The 17,265-nt window shown below is 45.1% G+C and overlaps 1 protein-coding gene across 3 annotated transcripts in view; it reads right to left on the bottom strand.

Moving 5' to 3' along the window:
- The window catches only part of CSTPP1 (centriolar satellite-associated tubulin polyglutamylase complex regulator 1), a 147,149-nt gene that overhangs the window by 18,398 nt on the left and 111,486 nt on the right, over positions 1 to 17,265 (bottom strand). For all 3 annotated transcript variants that reach the window (XR_004373941.2, XM_032782183.2, XM_032782182.2), the window contains one exon: positions 3,369 to 3,453. Coding sequence is in view for 2 of the 3 variants with exons in the window: in XM_032782183.2 (XP_032638074.1) it covers positions 3,369 to 3,453 (85 nt within the window). In the remaining variant the exon portion in view is untranslated. The remainder of the gene's footprint in view (positions 1 to 3,368; positions 3,454 to 17,265) is intronic.

Genomic DNA, 17,265 nt, shown 5'->3' with positions numbered 1-17,265 from the left:
CTTTTCTATAGCTTTGAAGGGGTTCCTTCAGATTGTGACAAGGCGAATCAAGATGAAGCTAGAAAATTTGCTGCTTTACCTTGCTAAGTCAAAACTGTTCTTGAGACCTTGCGCTTCATAAAAAGTTGTGGTTTTAAAATATGTACCTTGTTAACATACAGTATTCTTATTTTGAAGTTGAATATATTTCTCCCCCATCTGAGGTACTCACAGATGCTGTACAGTTATTTCATAACACAACACATAGATAAAAATATTAAACAAATACTAGCCTAAAACTGCGTACACTGGGAATGGGAATCTTATAAGGAGGCATAGAGATGGACCTTAATATGAGGGAAATGTTTATTAAAAGAAATAAATATATGTTTGAGGGTCTTCATAATAGCTGCCATAATATTTAATGTTCTCTTTTGTGAGATTGGTTTATCTTGTCTAATGTTGTAATATTATAACTGAGAATTAATTTATGAAACACTTGGGGGGGGAAAGAGCTATGGGTAGTGGTTAAAAGTAGGAACAAAGGGTGCATACTTGTTTGGGGGACAATGGGAGCTTTCTCAAACCTTGGGAGTACCACGCTAAAAGTGCCAATGCTATCTGACTTAAGAAATCTTAGTGGGATCCCTAAAAGCCAGGTGGTGTCACAGCACAAGTACTCATCTGGACAAGGCTCCAAGTCCTGAGCATAGACATGGCTATACCATTAAGGGCTGTAGAAATCTGGAGAGCTCACTGAATATTCCTTAATGATTAACTGATCTTTTATGCCCCACAGACACGTCTTAGCTCAGGTGGTCTTAATTTGATGTGGTTTGAGAAGGGACAGCTTGCAGCCTGGGCTTGGATTGTCTGCTGCAGAATTCATGCTAATGCTGTCAGATCATACATCCAAAAATGTAACAGAAATCAAATGCATTGCAGACCGTGGCGCTCTGACTAATACCTTATGGGAGAGTGGAAGATTAAACTATAAGGTGCATCTGGTATTAAATGTCTCCTGCCCAGTCCTGTATATTAGCCGTGGCACCGCCAGTTCATGTGTCTAGCAACCTTTGTAATATGGACCTGGCTAGAGCAAGTGTCCTAAACCAGGTCTTGGTAGCTAAAAATATGACTGCTCTCTCTTGTCATTATGCTATTCTCTGATTTTATATGCATTTTAGCAGAGGTGTCTGTGCTGCTACCAAAGACTAAAATGTGGTAGCAAAGATAGAAAATCATGGATGAGGCTTTGTGAAAATATAAAAGGCTGGGGTGCATTTGTATTTCTTTGGAGAACCACATATGAAGTATCAGAATGGTGCAACAACATGGAAAGGAGGGGGGGAATCTCATGTGTAAATGACAAGAGTTGCTGTTAAATTGTGAATCCTCTGTATATAATGTGATTTTTCTCTATTCCTATTATCTGGATATTCTTCTATGAAAGGTTAACTCCGTTCTTCATATTAAGGTCTGTACCTGCTGCTCAGAAGCCGAATTCTCTAGCAGTCAGAACAAATGAGTTCAAATCAGCCAGGTATCTTGATGAAATAAAAATGCTTAGTATTTTTCATTTAATAAAAAAAGAGACATGACTTGAATCTACCACTTCCAGCTGTAATATCATTTTCAGTGTTTAGCTGGTTTTATGGTTAGAAAATGAAGGAAGGCTGCTTGCTTAGGAATTGAGTCTGCAGGAAGTAGGGCAGGGTGCCGACTTAAAATAGTAATGAAGGCTGGCCTGTTTGTGATGAACAGAGCTATTTAGGTAAATCCTGGAGTCCCAGTGGAGGCAGAGCCACACATTAATCTCAAGATATTAGCTTGTAGACCAGTAATTGTCTGAGTTTATCTCTGACAACTCTTTATTGGTTTTCAGGCATCTCTTGTTCAGTCCCTTACGCTTCTGTACAGATTGCCTTGCGATGCCGGGTATGTTTACTAGCTGTACAGTGTGTTAATGGGTTTAGACATTATTAAGCAGTTTGAAGCAAGGGAGCGGGCTATGTGAAAGCAGCAGTGTTAATATATAAAACTCAGCTGTAAAGCTCTTCTTCAAGACTGGTCTCTTGGCCTGCAGTACTGAGCTGGGTTGGAGTCCTGTGTCAGGAGTACAGTGAAAGCTTATGGAGAACAGAATGATTTCTGTTTGATGGTATTGGTGGGCTCCACAGGGATGTCAGTCTCTGACTAGAAGGCTGATGGGCTGACAGGATGAAAAACAGTTGGGAAGAAAATGGGATGCATGAAGAAAGCCCTCATTGATGTGGCAGACCCCAGCAGGGATANTCTATAATGTGCCACAGGACTCTTTGCTGCTTCTGAAAGGTTGCCGAACCCTGCACTAGACTGACATGTAGAGATTGAACACCTCTTCATCCATAGACCAGAAAGAACACAGGCAGCAGCCAATGTCCTGCGAGTGTGTCTATATGCTGACCTGGAAGGGCAGGGAAGAGAGTTCAGCCTCTCTGACCTCTCTCTGTTACAACAAGCAAAGAGACCATTTATTTCTTTGACCTTATTGTTAACATGTAGATATGTTTACTGGGATCTGGACTGACACTCCCTCCCCATTTCACCTAGAAAGGCCATCTTTGCCATCAGATGGTTAATAATTTAACAATATGGTCTGGATTGGACCCAGTGAATGAGAAGTGGAGGATTTCATATCATGTTACCAATGTCCCGAGACATCTGCCCCCTTTAAATCTTGTCTAGGGTCTGAAAATAAATTGTTTTAAAACAGATTGGCTAACATGTTTCTAACTAACATGATTTTAAACAATATTGCAGAAAGGGTTTAGTATAATGTGTAGCTGGTTGTGATCAACCTTAGAAGGGGTAGAAACACGTTTTAAAAGATGTTAAATACCATCTACAATAATGTTTAAAATCGTGTTAGTTAAAATGTGTTAGCTACCACTGCTTTATACACAACTTATTTTCTGAGTGTAGACAAAGTCAGAGACTGCAGTGTTAATATATTAGCATCACGCTGGTATTTCATTCCCAGCATATCCTAACAAACCACTTCTATTTGCTAAGGAAAGCTCCCCTTCTCAATCACAAATCTTGGTACCTCTCTGCCCTAAAAGCATTCCAACCTTATTTCTAAGGGTAGGTCTACACTGTAGCTGAAGGTGTAATTTCCATCTTGGACAGATGTACACATGCTAGCTTAGATACAGCAAGTGCGCTAAAAGTAGCAGTGTAGCTGCTGCTATCGTGTGTACTCCTAGTTGAGCTGGAAATTATACTTCCAGCTGCAGTGGAGACATACGCTAAATGTCCTTACTCACATTTTAACCCTTTCAGCACCAGGGACTAAAGCCATTGTAGGGCTGATCTACCTATCAAGAGAGAAATGGATGAAGACCCACCTTGCTGCCTTCTGAGTAAGTTCCATTGGGAAGTCAGGGCAGAGCAGCTGCAGCAGACAGTGGTACTCCTTCGCTGTCAGCAAATCTGCAGCAGAAACAGACAGGAGAGCATCAGAATCATTTCTGAGATTGTTCCTTCCCTTCCCGCCCTCCATGCCCAGGCAATATGTCTGCTCTTATTCTCTTCAGGAGTCAAGATTGACAAGGTTGGTATTTAGGACAAAGGAACTGCTATTATTTTTGTAGAGATGCCTTTTAGAAGGAGAGTCCAGCAAAGCAGGCAGTCAGGAAGAGGCATGGCAAAAGGAGAGAGCTACTGAAGTGAATCCAGCAGACAGAACTGGTAACAGGTAGAAAGTAATTCAGGGAGAAAAGGGGTAATAAAGCAGGGGAAGCTCAAGTGCCAACTCAAGTTCATTTAATTAGCTGGAAAAGAGAACCATTTCAAAGCTACTTAAATCTGCTGAAATTCACTGGCATGGCAACATTCGCCACAACATGCCTGAAAACCATCGACAGAACATCTGGCAGCAGTATGGAGGGCTATGGAATATAAACCCACAAACATTATTATTTTGGCATCCAATAATGCAGCTGGATAGCTTCTTTAGGAATAGCATGTACAAATCTGGTCACTGTATTATAGGACGCACAGAGCAAAGATCCAAAATATACAAGAAGGGCAACCAAATGATTCATGTTCTAGGGAGCTGCTTTGAAAGACACTGGTCAAAAATGGTCTCTGTGGTTCAACAGAAGGAGATTGAGAGAGGTGAATCTCAAGGAGGTTTATAGGATCCCAAGGGAATGGAAACACAGTGATGTCAAAAAGCTCTACATGATTGTATGTTCACAGTCCAAAAGTCTGTGGACTAAAGTTAAGGAGCGGACTAGCTGAACAACAGCAATTTTACAGTATTTCCACTTACAGAAGTATGCAAAGTATGGAAGAAAGAGCCAGTGGTAGAATTAGAGCCAAGCAGCAGTCAGGAAGGGAATCCAAAGGGCAAAGGCATGAGCACTGTAGTACAGGGCTTGGGCTCTTTTACCACAGTTAGCTGTTATCTCTCTGTAGTCCACAAAACTTCTGATCCAAATATTCAGCTGATGCATTTTCTAATAAATGGCCTCTCCCTTATCCCCAATGATGGCCCCAAGCTCCCTCATCAAAGGCTCCGGAAAGCCTGACAGCCTCACAAGAGCAAGAGAGACAAAGGGAAAATTCTACTGATTCTCTGGACATCAAAGAGGCAGATGTGGTTTCACTGTAGTGCTTCAGGCAGCTAAATGGATATTTTCCTATATTCAAGAATGACTAAAGACACATTCCTGGGGGACTCTCAGCAAAATCAGATCCCAACCTTTTCCCTTAGCTCCCCCTTACTGGGAGTGGGGGTTTGTCCTAACAGATTTCCCATTTTCCTTCTCAATTTAAGAATCTCTTTCTTGCTGAGAAAGGCTGGCTGATGCCATCAAAACTCCTCTGCATCCACTAATTAGGGTTACTAGAGAGTCGTGTTAGGTGCTGACTTTTCCCAGGGGCATAACATGCAGTGCTCCCAGGGTATATAGACCTTCCTGTGTAGCACCTGAGAAAGGGCACCTGCTTCAGCTTCCTTCCACAAAGCAGCTCCTCTAGGTGTCAAATACAGACACTTTCTGTTTGTGACTGGGTTGGCCACTGGGTTTGATGCCACAGTTGCACCGTCACAGTTGACGCGGCGTTGGGCCCCAATCACACCAGTGGGACCTGGGTGAGGAGCTAAATGGTCCCTCCATGCTGGAAGCGTCCTCTTCCAGCAACCACAGAGGAGCCATCAATACCTGGGTGTGCCTGCTAACGGTTGCCGTCGGAGACCGGTGACCGAAGCAGGATGAGTGGTGTGGGTACCAGGGCGAATGCTAGCAGCACCTGGGAGACCGGAGCCTGCATGGGGATCATTCCCATGTGGCAGGTGATGGGGATCTTCAATAGAAAGCCAGCCGGTAGGAGGACAAGCGGAGCCAGTAACACGGAGACCGACGTCGATCTCTAGGTGAACCATGCCTGGGTGGCAGTGACCGCGATCGTGGTGCCAGTGACTGGGGATAAACCCCAGAGGATCTGGGCTGTGGCTCTGGGGATTTAGGTCCCTGGGGTGAGGAGCACTGTCTCGTCTCAGAGGATTGTTGGCGATCCACTATCTCCCCAGGAGTCACAGTGGCTGGCCTGCCCTCTTGGGGAGCCTTTACTGCATCCTGCTGCTTCTGTTGTGTTGATGGCGCCAGTGGAGGCCTCTGCTTTCTCCGCGCCGGGGAGGCCTGGACAGGTGCCAGTGCCAGCAGGAGCTTGTGTCCCATACCAATCTCTTGAGTCACAGAATCATAGAATATTAGGATTGTGTCCCATACCAATCTCTTGAGTCATAGAATCATAGAATATTAGGGTTGGCAGAGACCTCAGGTCATCTAGTCCAATCCCTTCCTCAGAGCAGGACTAACACCAACTAAATCATCCAAGCTAAGGCTTTGTCAAGCCGGGCCTTAAGAACCTCTAAGGATGGAGAGTCTACCACCTCCCTGGGTAACCCATTCCAGTACTTCACCACCCTCCTAGTGAAATAGTGTTTCCTAATATCCAGCCTAGATCTCCCGCACTGCAACTTGAGACCATTGCTTCTTGTTCAGGAATCTACCACCACTGAGAACAGCCTAGCACCATCCTCTTTGGAACCCCACTTCAGGTAGTTGAAGGCTGCTATCAAATCCCCCTCACTCTTCTCTTCTGCAGACTAAATAATGCAAGTTACCTCAGCCTCTCCTTGTAAGTCATGTGCCCCAGCCCCCTAATCATTTTCATTGCCCTCCACTGGACTCTCTCCAATTTGTCCACATCCCTTCTGTAGTCGGGGGGGGGGACCAAAACTGGACACAATACTCCAGGTGCCGAATAGAGGGGAATAATCAGTTCCCTCAATCTGCTGGCAATGCTCCTACTAATACAGTCCAATATGCCGTTGGCCTTCTTGGCAACGAGGGCACACTGCTGACTCATATCCATCTTCTCATCCACTGTAATCCCCAGGTCCTTTTTTGCAGAACTGCTGCTTAGCCAGTCGGTCCCCAGTCTGTAGCGGTGCATGGGATTCTTCCTTCCTAAGTACAGGACTCTGCACTTGTCTTTGTTGAACCACATCAGATTTCTTTTGGCCCAATCCTCCAATTTGTATAGGTCACTCTGGACCCTATCCCTACCCTCTAGTGTATCTACCTCTCCCACCATTGTAGTGTCATCTGTGAACTTACTGAGGGTGCAATTAATCCCATTATCCAGATAATTAATAAAGACGTTGAACAAAACTGGCCCCAGGACCGACCTCCTGGGGCACTCTGCTTGATACAGGCTGCCAACTAGACAGCAGGCCATTGATCACTATCTGCTGAGGCCAACAATCTAGCCAGCTTTCTATTCACCTTACAGTCTATTCATCCAATTCATACTTTTTTAACTTGCTGGCAAAAATACTGCGGGAGACCGTATCAAAAGCTTTGTTTAAGTCAAGATATATCACCACTGTCCAACACTTTCCCCATATCCACAGTGCCAGTTATCTCATCATAGAAGGTAATAAGGTTAGTCAGGCATGACTTGTCCTTGGTGAATCCATGTTGACTGTTCCTGATCACCTTCCTCTCCTCCAAGTGCTTCAGAATGGACCTGCTCCATGAGGACCTTGAGGACCTGCTCCATGATTTTGCTGGGGCCTGAAGTGAGACTGACCAGTCTGTAGTTCCCCAGGTTGTCTTTCTTCCCTTTTTAAAATATGGGCACTACATTAGCCTTTTTCCAATAGTCTGGAACCTCCCCCAATCACTACAAATTTTCAAAGATAATGGCCAATGGCTTTGCAATCACATCATCCAACTCCCTCAGCACCCCTGGATGCATTAGATCTGCACCCATGAACTTGTGCACGTCCAGCTTTTCTAAATAGTCCTTAACCTGTTCTTTCACCACTGAGGGCTGCTCACCTCCTCCCCATACTGTGTTGCTCAGTCCAGCAGTCTGGGAGCTGACCTTGTCTGTGAAGACCGAGGCAAAAAAAGCATTGAGTACTTCAGCTTTTTCCACATCATCTGTCACTATACTGCCTCCCCCATTCAGTAAGGGTCCCACACTTTCCCTGACCTCCTTCCTGTTGCTAACATACCTGTAGAAACCCCTCTTGTTACTATTTACATCCCTTGCTAGCTGCAACTCCAATTATGCTTTGGCCTTCCTGATTACACCCCTGCATGCTCAAGCAATATTTTTATACTCCTCCCTAGTCATCTGTCCAAGTTTCCACTTCTTGTAAGCCTCCTTTTTGTGTTTAAACTCACCGAAGATTTCACTGTTAAGCCAAGCTGGTTGCCTGCCATATTTGCTATTCTTTCTGCACTTTGGGAGGGTTTGTTCCTGCACCTTCAATAAGGCTTCTTGAAAATACAGCCAGCATTCCTGGACTCCTTACCCCCTCATATTAGCTTCCCAGGGGATCCTGCCCATCAATTCCCTAAGGGAGTCAAAGTCTGCTTTTCTGAAGTTCAGGGTCTGTTTTTGGCTACCTTCCTTTCTTCCTTTTGTCAGGATCCTGAACTCAACCATCTCATGCTCACTGCTGCCTAAGTTGCCACCCACTTCTACATCCTCTACCAATTCTTCACTGTTTGTAAGCAGCAGGTCAAAAGGAGCATGGCCCCTAGTCAGTTCCTCCAGCACTTGTACTAGGAAGTTATCCCCAACGCTCTCCAAAAACTTCCTGGATTGTCTTCTGTGCATTTCTGTATTGCTCTCCCAGTGATGTCAGGGTGATTGAAGTCCCCCATTAGAACCAGGGCCTGTGATCTGGAAACTTCAGTTAGTTGTCTGAAGAAAGCCTCATCTACCTCATCCTTCTGATCCGGTGGTCTATAGCATGCACGCACCACAACATCATCCTTGCTGCTCTCACCTCTAAACTTAACCCAAAGACTCTCAACAGGCTTTTCTCCAGTTTCAAACTAGAGCTCTGAGCAATCATACCACTCTCTTACATACAATGCAACTCCTCCACCTTTCCTCCCACATCTGTGCTTACTGGACAGTTTATACCTATCCATGACAGTGCTCCAGTCACATGAACTGCCCCACCAAGTTTCTGTTATTCCAATCACGTGATAGTTCCTTGATTATTCCAGGACTTCCAATACTCCACGCATTCACCTCCACAATTCAACAGTTCCTACCTGGGCCTTTTCCTTCAACAGGAGTCAGTGATGGACCTTTCAAGGGGCTCAGATCCCAAACAGGAGAGGTGTGCACTCGCGGCTCCTGTGTGGCCAGGCGGACTGAACTAGGTCCCTGGCCCAAACACCCTTGGGCCTTTTTGCCTGGTGCCGGGGAGCTGTGCTTCCACGCCTAGGCACTAGAGATGTTGATTGGTGCCAGGTGGAGCCTGATGCTGGCGGTGTGCTATGCACCAATGCTGAAGTGCTCATCGATTCTTGGTGGGAGGGCTTGGATGCTGGGCAAAGGGCTGACTCCATTAGAAGGGCTCCGAGTTGGATATCCCGCTCCTTCTGAGTTCATAGCCAAAAGTTTTTACAAATACGGCACTTCTCTTTGATGTGTAATTCGCCCAAGCACTTGAGATAACTGCCGTGGGGATCGCTAACAGGCATAGGCCTATTACAGTCCATGGAGGGCTTGAACCCAAGGGACTTGGGCATGTCCCGCTTGGGGCAAAGTCCCACTGGGGACTCTAAGTCTAACTACAAGTAACTATCAAGAACCTTATGTACAAAGCCCTAAGGCTGAACGGCTCTTCATGAGGACAGAAAACTGCTAATCACTTGCAAGGCAAGGGAGAGAGGTGCTCCGACTAACCACCACAGACGGTAAGGAATTGAGAGGGTGTAGGGCCGGCGGCACCTGATATACTGTGGCATGAGCATGGCACTCCAGAAGGTGCCACTGCCGACCCTAAAGATACCACTACGGCAAAAGTCTCAAATCATCGTACATGTGGGTGCGCGCACACCTAGAATGGAATTGACATGAGCAAGCACTTGAAGAAGATCTAGTTCATTCTCCTTCCTCAGTGATCAGGCCAGGAATGGTTTCTAGAAACTATTCTTCTAGGCTTGGTCCAGTCTAGTTTTAAATGACGCTAGCAAAGGAGTTCCCATCACTTCTCTGGAAAGACTATTTCACAGTCTAAACAGATTGCACTATCTGGAAGCTTTACCTAATATTCAACCTGAATTTCCTTTGTTTAGTTTCAAATTCCTCTCATTTACACTGTCTTATATCACTCTATATATTTTCTTTTGCTCTCTGATGTTCCTCCCTTTCACATATTAGTAGGCCATTATTATAACTTCGTCCTCTATCTATACACACCTTAGGTTAGCCAAGCTATTAGTTCTTTTAATCTCTCCTCCAAAATCTCTCTTTCTGGCCCCCTAATCATTCTGAACTCTGTTCAGTTTTTGGTACTGAGGTGCCAGGAAAGGAACAAAGTATTTAAGATCTGTTCACAGCAGACATGTACATATACATAGAGAGGATAGCCTGTCAACCCTGGATAGGATACTTCTCCCCATGCAGGCCAAAAATCTCCACTGGGGATTCAGAGCAAAGCATCCCCATTTTGTAAATTCTGTATTTTTTAACAATGTTTTTCTCAGTAGTTCAAGGAATGATAGCAGCAGCAGATTTCCTGCGCAGCATCAATGATCCCCAGCCGAGGCAGCCTGAGGAACTGACTGAGCACTACTTATGCCTCAAGTGAACCCTCTAACTTGCAGGAGTGAACCTTCTCCAGATTTTTAATATGTTCATAATTTCTGCACCTTTTTCTCTCTAAAGCCTGATGTTGAGTGACAGCAGTTTCATCATTCTGCATCAGGAAACCATCAAGAACAGTGTACAGCAATTGTGAATCTTTGCTCAGAAAAACTCTGGGAACATGCTGGCAAAGAAACTGCACTAAAAGAGATCAGCGCCATTCTTAGAGATGCCTATTCCCAACGAGAATAAATTATTGTTTCAGTCTAGGAGCAAGTGGCCCATCTCGGTCAGGGCTGCATGCAGTGAAGAGAGCAGAGAAACTCAGGTGTCTGAGAAGGAAAAAGACTTAATTGCCTGTGATGCCAGGGGAGGGAGCACTGCAAACCCCGTGATCAAAGTGGGGATCAGTCTGAGCAGACCCTTTTGGAATGCAATGCAGCTCAGCATTGGTACATCTCAGGGGACTGACTAATAGAGCATATCAATTTCACTGACTTAGATGGATATTCGCTACACAGGAAAGGAATCACCACAGGCCTTAAGAGGTGTCTGCAGTTTGCTGTGATGACTGTTTTCCTATTCACTGTAATAGGGTCACTGAGTACCATGCGGAAAAATGACACTTGCCCATGCATCCATCCTGTCTGCCAAAAGCCATTCAGAATAAACAAGGGCAGTTTTGGTCCATGACCACATTGCTCCTTCCTGTCTCCAGGGCACAAAGGCTCAAGTCCAGGCCACAGCTGAGTAAATAGTCTTCATTGCTGTGCTGTGTGGAAAGACAAAGAAGATGGAAGGAAGGACGGAAGGTAATAGTCAGAATGAATGAAAACTGGAATCCCCAAGGGCCACTTTTGGTTGGTACCACAAAGTACTGTATCTGAAATTCCAGTAAGAAACAAACTACATCATGGTCTTCAGACATATTCAGTCTACCATATCCCCCAAACTGATATGGCCTCTGAAATCCCAGATACCCAGGGAGAGAACAAGAGATACTGAATTTTGTGTGCTAACCATATTTAGTTACAATGGAACACAACAACATTCCAGGGCTGCAGAATCAGGGAGAGCAACGGGGGCCAGTGATCCCACAATGGAAATATTGTGGGTCTTTGGCCTCATGTAAACCTGTGCATACCCAAGGCGGGAGGGGAACAGATGAAAGCATGGATAGAGAAGCTTTGCACGCTGGGAGTTTCTGCAGGACAACTTTCTGTAGTACAATCAGCGTTGTTAACCCCAGACTCTCAAAAGTCATGCATCAAGCTCCAAAAAATCATGAGATTGGCTTAAAGATAATGAAATATTAAAATAATAATTTAGGGGGGGTTGCCTTCTGAATCTGTAGGGTCCACTTAAGTCATGTTTTCAGCTTTTTTTCACAGCCATGAATGCTAGAAACTTTGTTTTCTAATGAAAGATGAGATATTCTTGTAATCAGCTGCCTCCAGAACCTGGGGCTTCAAGAAAAGCATCAATATCATAATAAATGAATGAGAGATGGTAACACTGGCAACTCCACGTGACACATTTGGCCTGTGGGCTACTCTTTGGACACATCTGTTTCACAGGAAGGCTGCAGCATGGCCTCCCCAGCCTTCTGTAAATTTACACATAAACAACAATCTGAAAACCAAAATTTCTAGGAGATTCCATGCCTTAAACTTAAAAAGCAAAACACATTTGTGTTTTTAAAAAAGCTTTAATTTGAAAAAAGGTTAATATTAATCCTCCCTCCATGGTTTATTATTTATAAAGCTTTCTGTTGAAATATTTTATGAGCTATTAGATGATAGAACTGTTTCTGTTAGATGTGGGGTTTTTTCAATACGAACTCTGAAGAAAATAAAATCATACAAGTGTTCCTTCCTTGACTAATCTGCTTTTTCCACTGACAAGAACAGTTATAAAATAAATAGAAGCCAGGGCCAGAATGTGCATTTGTCTTACTTTAAAAATTGATCCTCCTCCTTTTCCAAACAAACAAAAACAGTAACAGCAGAAACAGTAACTTATTCCCACTATTGAGACTGAAGGTTACACAAAGACAAACTAAAAAATGAAGAATAAACATCCACAGTTCTGCCTGAAAGTGTGTATGTGTGTGTGTGTGTCAGCGCATATAAACACAAGGGTCCACTCTGAACTTGATGCTCACGCACAACTCCGACAATGGTTGGAAAGTAGACCTAAGAGTCTAGGGAAATGAAAAGGAAAACTGAAAAAGGGAGAGTCAAAGAGATTCCCAACTCTGGCTACATTTGAGTTATGGTTGATGGAAAGACGTTAGCAGTCCAACACTATCCTGCAGTATTTCCAGAGCCGAGACAGGAGTCTCTGTGCAGAACATTGTGATGTCATGCAAGCAGCCCTCTTTGCAAGCCACATAACAAAACAATTCCCAGTTGCTGCTCGCAGTTGCGCAGCAGCTGAACACGGTGGAGCACTGTTTTTGGTCCCAGGAAACAAGCACTGACTAGTGGGATCACATCATTGTGCAGCTATGCGATGACAAGCAGTAGCTGCAGAACTTTCGAATGCAGAAGGTCACTTTCCAGAAACTTTATGCAGAGCTTTCCCCAGCCCTGAAGCACAGCAACACTAAAATGAGACCTGCTCTGAGAGTGGAGAAGTGAGTGGCGATCACTCTGTGGAAGCTTGCAATGCCAGACTGCTACTAGTCAGTGAGGAATCAGTTCGGAGTTGGTAAATCCACCCGTGGAGCTGTTGTGATCCAAGTGTGCAGGGCCATTAATTGACTTCTGCTAAGAAGGGTAGTGACTCTGGGAAATATGCAGGACATAGTGGATGGTTTTGCCATGATGGGGTTCCTTATCTGGGGGGGAGAGGGGAGAAGAGCTGGCACGTATATCTCTGTCTTGGCACCAGACCACCTACCAAAGACTAAATAAACCATCAGGGATACTCTTCAATGGTATTGCAAGCACTGGTGGATTGCAGGGGGTGTTTCACGGACATCAACATGGATGGTCAGGAAAAGTTGCATGATGTGCATGTCTATAGGAACACGGTCTGTTCAGAGAGCTGCAAACAGGGACTTTCTTTCCAGATCGCAAAATAACCACTGACAATGTTGAAATGCCAATAGTGACCCTGGGAGACCCACCTACCCCTTGCTCCCATGGCTCATGAAGCTGTACACTGGCCACCCAGACAGAAGTAAGGGCCGATTCAACCATAGCCTGAGCAAGTGCAAAATGATGGTGGAATGTGCCTTTGAATGTTTAAAGGGGCACTGGCGCAGTTTGCTGAGTAGGTTAGACCTCAGCGAAAGCAATATTCCCATTGCTGGATGCTGTGTGCCCCATAATATCCATAAGGCAAAGGGAGACAAGTTTCCGCACTGGTAGGGTGTGGAGGCAGATAGGTTGTCAGCTAATTTTGAGCAGCCAGATACCAGGGTAATAAGAGCCCAGCAAGGAGCTCTGTGTCTCTGGGAGGTTTTGAAAACCCATTTTGGTAATGAGCCTCAGCCAAGTGTGCTGGTTATCTGAATTTTGCCTTTCTATACCATCCCCTCCATTGCATTAGTTTCCTTGGATAACGCCCCCCTCCCCCCATGGCCTCATGATTGGAATAAATAAAGAGCATTTCATTCTCGAAACATTGACTTTTATTGCACAAACATAAAGCAACTGAAAGAACAGGAAAATAATTTAACCTTGCACAAACAGTGTGATAAAATTGGGAGGGGAGAAATCAAGTTAGCTTGTCTGAAAGCACAGTAGTCTTGCCCATCATAGGTTTCTGAATGGCCGCCTTTTGTTCTTAGTACCCTCTCCGTGTGTTGAGTGGAAGAGATACTGAACTCCCCAACCCCGACCCCCACCTCCTGGAACATTTCAGGGGAGGGAGATTGGGAACAGGGTGATGCTTGCAGGCAGTTCTGCAGGGACTGCAGAGGGAATCCAGCCTCAAGCTTCTTTTCTTGAAGCTCAACCAGATGCCTCAATATGTCTGATTGGTCCTTCATAATCTGCAGCATCTCATCCTGCATGGCATGCTTATGCTCTTCAGATGCTCTCCTGCTCTCCATGTCCATGTCCAGTTTTGCAGACAATGAAATCCTCCAGGATATTTGCTCCATGTCAGCTGTCCCAGAGGCATTCATTATCTCATTGAACATGTTATCACACATTCTTTTTTTCCACCTTCTAATCTGCGAAAGCCTCTCTGCCAGTGTGGAGGATATGCTGAAGGCTAAGCTCTCCACTGCAAGGCCTTCAAAGCACAAGGCAACTATTGTCAGTGAATACCCTGGGTCTGGTGCAAAGTTGCTATTTAAAAAACACTCCTCTTATTACACTCAAGTGCAAGACAGAACATATTCATAATCCCTAGCTATTCAACAAAATGGTTTGCTGTTCCAGCCATGGTGAGTATGGCCTAGTGGCATGGGCAACGGGCCTTGTGATGCAATTTGTGGGAAACCCGTGTCGGAAGCACAGGTGGACAATGCCCCCCCCTCTGGCAACATGGATGTTGCTTTGAGACCAGGGACCAGTGTTAAGTCTCCCAAATCGCGATCTTTGTCCGAGGTGGCTCTGGGAGAGAGGGAAGACAGTATGAAGCCACAAAATAACACAGGAAGACCCCCCCTTAATGTTGCTGGTAATAGTTGCCCTGGACTTGCAGAATCTGAGGTCAACCCCAGTCCCTGCCAACCAAACCACTGGCATGTTAGGGACAGCATGGTTGAGGGACCTGGAAGTCACCATGTATGGTGGATCACAAGCTCTACTGTTTGCAGTCCGAGCACTTGTAATGAAAACTTCCACTGTCTCCCCTAGATGACCCTACGTGATATCAGTCTTCTGAGGGTAACAGAGGCAGCAAGGGACCAGATGCTGCAAGCATCTGGGTACAGACCCAGTCCTTATGTTGCTATGCTGTGTACTGCAATGAGGCCAGCAGAGTTAATACTGGAGTTGCGTGGGAAACTGTCCTATTGTGGTGGAAGAAATAAGACAGGCCTCTCCAGACATCTTCTGCAAAGGACTGTAGGGTATCTCCATGTAAGTTTCCTAGAGCTCGCCATGGATAATTCCCGGGCCATCCCTGTACACATAAACAGTCTTTACCAATGGACACCCTCTGCATAGCTGGAGCAGCCACTAGGAAGCAGATATCCACTGCACCTCACTTTTTCTTCAGATTAAACATCAAATATAAGAGCATGTAACCCCTACAGTTTGACTGGAATTGCATACCCACCAGAGGTGCTTTCCCAGGCATTCTGCTCGGCCACCATCCTGTCCTGTGACCGACTGGGCTCTAGGGTTAAAAATAGTTCCTGACTCTCAGAGATAATGAATCCACTGTTCATCTGTATCCCACTTTCCTCCTCCTCCTCTTCCTCATCCAGAATGTCCTCCTCATTGTTGCCTAAGGTGGCTCAGGACTCAAACTCCTGGGAGGTATCCATGCTGCATTTGGGGGCAATGGTGGGGTTGCCGGAGAGAACTGTATACATCTCATTATAGAAGTGGCATGTCTGTGGTGCAGACCCAGAACTGTTCACCTCTCTTGTCTTCTGCTATGCCTACTGAAGTTCTTTGATTTTCACGCAGCACTGCTGCATACCCCTGCTGTAGCCCTTTTCCCCCATGCACTGTGCAATCTTTTCATAGATGCCTACGTTTCTTTAGCTGGATCAGAGCTGTGCCTGCACAGACTCCTCTCCACACAACCAATAAGTTCCACCACCTCCTGTGTACTCCAGGCTGGACCACGTTTGGGGCATTGAGTTGCCACAATCAGCTGGGCTGGCGAGCTCTCCATGCTGATCAAACAGGAAATGGCAATCCAAAAGTTCCCAGGGCTTTAACAGAGGAGGAGCTATTTCCTGTGTACTTGGCTGCTGTGCAGCAGAGTTGAAAACCATTTCCAGAGTGGTCACAGCAGAGAATTGTGGGACACCTCCTGGAGGCTAACTTTGTCGATTTACACAACGCTGTATTTACACTGCCTCTCTGTCAACCAATCAACACTGAATTAAGTGCTACGGCTTTTGCAGAGGTGGAGTAATTAAGTCGACATTATAGGAGAGTTAAGGCAGCAGAAAGGATCTGGTAGCGTAGACACATACATTACTAGGTCAACATAAGACATCTTCCATTGACCTAAGTTTGTAGTATAGAGCAGGCCTGAGAAGTAGTTCAAAGATCTGCACCGTAACAAGTGGGCTGGGTGCAAGAGCCTAACAGTCATTACGGGCAACCGTGTGATACAACTCCTCCAGTCCTCAAAACTTAACCCACTAGTCTGAGATACTGCCTTTGGCCTACGGAGCAAACATGCAATTCAGGGGTCTTTAAAGGGCACATTAGACAGAACAATATCTTCCTTTCTAACATTAATGATGAGTGTGAGTTAAAGTTCACCAAAGCCAGGAAACTGCAAGTTAAGGGTGGAGCTGTCACATCATTCTGACTCACCCTGTTGTGCCCAGGTGTTGCATCACAATCTGCAGCACTAATAATATGACAGTTGCCTGACAGTACTAATCATGGACATGGTGCCGTTTTCTGGCTTTGCTAGGATTTTGCATCAGAACTTTAATGTTATTTGTTTACAGTTTTCTGGGGATTGTTTAATCCTTGTTTCAGAGTAATTGCCAGGAATACGCCAATAATAACAGATGCCTGTTTATTCTTATGTAAACATCAGTTCAAGCCAGGATAGGAATGTGGACATCTCTCTTTGAAGGCAGCTCCTGCACACAGGGTGCTCTTCATCTTTCTCCTGTATGCTGAGGTTGCTGGAAATGACCCCTCAAGTTAAGTGAACATTTTCCACCAATGGATAAGCAATACATCCAATCTATCCAAGTGGCCTAATTTTCCAGTGACATGGTTTTGCCAGTCCAACAGTCAGTGAAGATCTGGAGTGAAGTATGTCACCTCCACTGAAAAATGCATGATAGGACCAAATGTTTTAAACACATTTTATCTGTTCAGGTCTCATTCAGTCACCTCCATACCTTCGTCTATGTACCAATCAAGGGTATGACCTCTCTGGGCTCATCTGCAAGGCCTCTATGCTATCCATATTTAAGTTCCTCTTAATTATTCACTTCTG

This window comes from Chelonoidis abingdonii, chromosome 4, assembly GCF_003597395.2.
Source record: "Chelonoidis abingdonii isolate Lonesome George chromosome 4, CheloAbing_2.0, whole genome shotgun sequence".
Lineage (NCBI taxonomy): Eukaryota > Metazoa > Chordata > Testudines > Testudinidae > Chelonoidis > Chelonoidis abingdonii.
The sequence above is the reverse complement of the archived record's forward strand: the minus strand, read 5'-3'. Positions and strand labels throughout refer to the sequence as shown.